This window comes from Palaemon carinicauda, chromosome 4 (assembly GCF_036898095.1).
Source record: "Palaemon carinicauda isolate YSFRI2023 chromosome 4, ASM3689809v2, whole genome shotgun sequence".
In the NCBI taxonomy this organism is placed as follows: Eukaryota; Metazoa; Arthropoda; class Malacostraca; order Decapoda; family Palaemonidae; genus Palaemon; species Palaemon carinicauda.
Window position 1 is genome coordinate 420,596 of NC_090728.1, and position 3,581 is coordinate 424,176.

The 3,581-nt window shown below is 38.5% G+C and overlaps 1 protein-coding gene across 1 annotated transcript; it reads left to right on the forward strand.

Moving 5' to 3' along the window:
- The first annotated feature begins 246 nt into the window (after positions 1-246).
- On the forward strand, positions 247-576 carry LOC137638987 (uncharacterized). Its single transcript, XM_068371317.1, has one exon. The coding sequence runs from the start codon at positions 247-249 to the stop codon at positions 574-576; it is 330 nt and encodes a 109-aa protein (XP_068227418.1).
- Positions 577-3,581: the final 3,005 nt, after the last annotated feature.

The following is a 3,581-nucleotide window of genomic DNA, read 5'->3' on the forward strand; positions in this document are numbered from 1 at the left end:
TACAAGAGTGCTATTTGCAGATTTGTGCCTGAAGTGTGCAAAACCATTATTGACACCTATCAATATGGATTCCTGAAGTGCCCCAAAACTCACGAGGAATGGAAAACAGTCGCCGAAGTATTCACAAATAAGTGAAACTATCATAATTGTGTTGGGGCCCTTGATGGAAAACATGTCCCCATAAAGAAGCCCAGGAAAGGAGGATCACTATACTATAACTACAAGAAACTCCACAGCATAATACTCATGGCTGTAGCAGATGTAAAGTATAAGTTCCTGTACGTCAACGTAGGTGATGAAGGAGGTGCTGGTGATGGAGGAACCTGGACCAAGTGTAACCTTCATCATGCCATCGAGCAAAACCGAGTGGGATTTCCTGGAGACAGCACTCTACCGAATGATGACATTCTAATCCCGTTCCACATAATAGCAGATGATGACTTTGCCCTCAAGAGGACGCTTATGAAAACATACTCCCACACACTACAGGCTCACCATGAGAAGATCTTGTCTCACGCTCTTCGTGTGGTGGAGAACGCATTCAATATTCGGCACCTTCATACAACAGGAATCTAAAGTAGTGCAGCTGATAACTATGTTTGGAGGTATCTTGCACAATCTCATTCTTGACCACTATCCCTTTGCTCAACACAACATGCTGCCTGGAACTTAGAGGGAGGAACAGAATCTCATGGAACAACTAATGCGTCGAAAGGGATCAAACTACTCAAGACAATCAAAGGAAGTCCGAGATTACCTGACCTACTACTGTTCTTCAGAAGCAGTGGCAGTACCTTGGCAAGAGAGATTTGTCTATCCCAGAGGACGACCAATGCAATAGATGGCTGAAATGTATATGAAATGTCTTTTCCTGAATTAAAATAAGTCCAAATTTGATATCATTGTACATTTCAACTTTGGGATTTTAATTGTATATCTTTTTGCTATTCTTTTTTTTTATTTCAATTTACTGCTTATCACTGCTTATCAATGACTTATGATTTTGTTTATAAATGTATAATGTGTTTTCAAATTTTCCATTCATTTCATTTCAATTTAAGATTTCTTTTTATATGTTCGGTAATGGTATTTATTAAAGATTCCTTATATAATAAAACTTTGCGCTTTGCATTGTACAATTCAACATAGTGATTTTCATTGTACATTTCTACTTTATGGTTTCAATTGTACATCTTTTTGCTTTTATCTGTATATTTTAATTTACTGCTTATCATTTACTTAGCAAGATAGATTTTGTTAATAAAGTGATTTTCGTTGTGCATTTCAACTTTGTGATTTTTTAAATGTATATCTAGAGTTTTTGCTAGTCTTTGTTTATTTCAATTTACTTCTTTTCCTTGACTTAGCAAGAAGTGTTTTGTTGGTAGATTTAATGTGTTTTCAAGTTTTTCATTTGTCATTTCATACTAAGATTTCCTATTATGTGTTTGTTAAGCTATTTCTGTATACAATCCTTATATAATTGAACTGTGATTTCCATTGCACATTTCAAGTGATTTTCATTGTATATTTCTATTTAATGATTTTCATTGGTTTTACAAGATAGGTTTGGTGAATAGATTTCATGTTTTTAAGGTCTCTCTTTCTTATTTTATTTTAAATTGTCAAATCTTTTCAGGTATAGTTTCTTCATCATTTACATAAAAATATCTATCATTTATATAAGAATATATGGGATTATAAAAGTTTATGGTTGACAGAAAATAATGTTATTGATAAAAAATGCAAGATTTCTTTGTATGTTTGGTAATGTTATTTATTAATCATTCATTATATAAAAATGTGTGCTTTTCATTGTACATTTCAACAAAGTGATTTTCATTGTATATTTCTATTTACTGATTTTTATTGGCATTGCAAGATAAGTTTGGTTGATAAATTTCATGTTTTTTAAGGTGTGTTTCATTTCATTTTCAAATTTAATGTCATTTCATGATATATTTTCTTCATCATTTACATAAACATATCTATCCTTCACATAGAAATATATGTGATTACAAAAGATTCATTGACAAAAAATATTGTTATTTATAAAAAATACAACATACTTCATATTTACAATATACATTTTAGACTTTTCCAATCGTGTTTGCTCTCTTCCCACGACACATTCTTTGGGGGCTGTCCAGGCTGGGGGATGTGACCATCAGCTCCATTGCAGCCTACACAACGCTGGGGGTCGAGATGCTTGGGGATGACAGCGAGGGCAACATATTCAAGATAGCAGAAAAACTGGAAATGGGAGTATTTGGCGACGTAGTGCAGGCATGTGCTGGAGATGGGAAGAGCGTTACAATACGTGGCGTCCAAACTTGCCTCTGTGGTGGGAGTGGTTGCAGATGTTGATGCGGTGCGACTGGCTGTTGCTGGATGTAAAATGTTGCTGGCTATTGCTGGTATGGTTGTTGCACGAACTGTTGTATCTGGCACTGTATTGGCTGGAATGTTGATGATTGATATCTCACTTGAAGTTTCATCGACATTTATATCTAAATTGCCCCATTGTGAGATAGGAGAGAACCTGTCACTCGATAGTGTGTTCTCGTGGGATATATGTTCCCTGAGAAACTTCCAGGTGGTTATGACTTCTTCCTCTCATGGTGTCCTTCTCCTTGCTGGGGCATCACTCTTACTCTATTTTTCCAAAATCTGTCCTTATCTTTTCAAACACCTCCTTCGCTTGCAGGAAATTACAACAGGGAAAGGTTGCTCCAAAATCGGTCCACAGGGTCTTCTTCTGTCTGGCATTGCATTAATGCATGTCCCGCTTGTCAAAGAGAGGTGGATGATTCTTCACAAACTCAGGAATCTCAGAAATTTTAGAATCTGTGAAGGGGTAGTGTGGTATGTCCCTCTTGCTGGGCCGATACCACTTTTTTGTGGCTGCTATGGTCCACTAGGTCCAGCTACAACAGGATCGTCAGCAGAATCCGTCTCCTGTACCACCGGAGACTCCTTAGACTGCTTGGTTGTCTGGTGAGGCATTGTAAGGGAGGTATTTCTACATGTGCTGGACTATGAATGATTGATGCTGGGCCTATTGACCCTTTATATACCATCCACGCACCACTATCCACCAATGAACTCTCGGTATTTCAGTCCTGCCCATGCTCAAACCAATCAATGTTCAAAACGTCGTCAAAACATCATCATCCTGAACGACTTCGCCAGACATCGTCGGCTGTGCGCAGCTCCTCGCCAGAAGAGGTAAACACACCTCGCAAAAGATCACCATGCGTCGTGGCTGGTGCAAGGTGGCACAAGAGGGCACAAACACGGGCGACATGCTACGAGGTGTGTGTACGATGTCGCAAAACCTATCTTGCGAGGTGGCATCAGGTCATCCACCTCGCATAACGCCGCAACAAAATTCAGACATGTTTCAAAAACCTGGCTACGTCGGGACCTTTTACAATTTTCTTGAGAGGTCTTGTTAGTGGCTGCCACGAGGTGTTTTGTGAGGTAGCATGACCCCACATCGCATGACATCACAAGAAAAAAGTGCGTAGGTGTCAACACCACAGGATTGGCAATGCTTGCTTACCAGAATGCATGAAATA

What these genes read in the sequence shown, in the direction of transcription:
- LOC137638987 (XM_068371317.1), top strand. Translation starts at nt 247, where the DNA reads ATGGCTGTAGCAGATGTAAAGTATAAGTTCCTGTACGTCAACGTAGGT.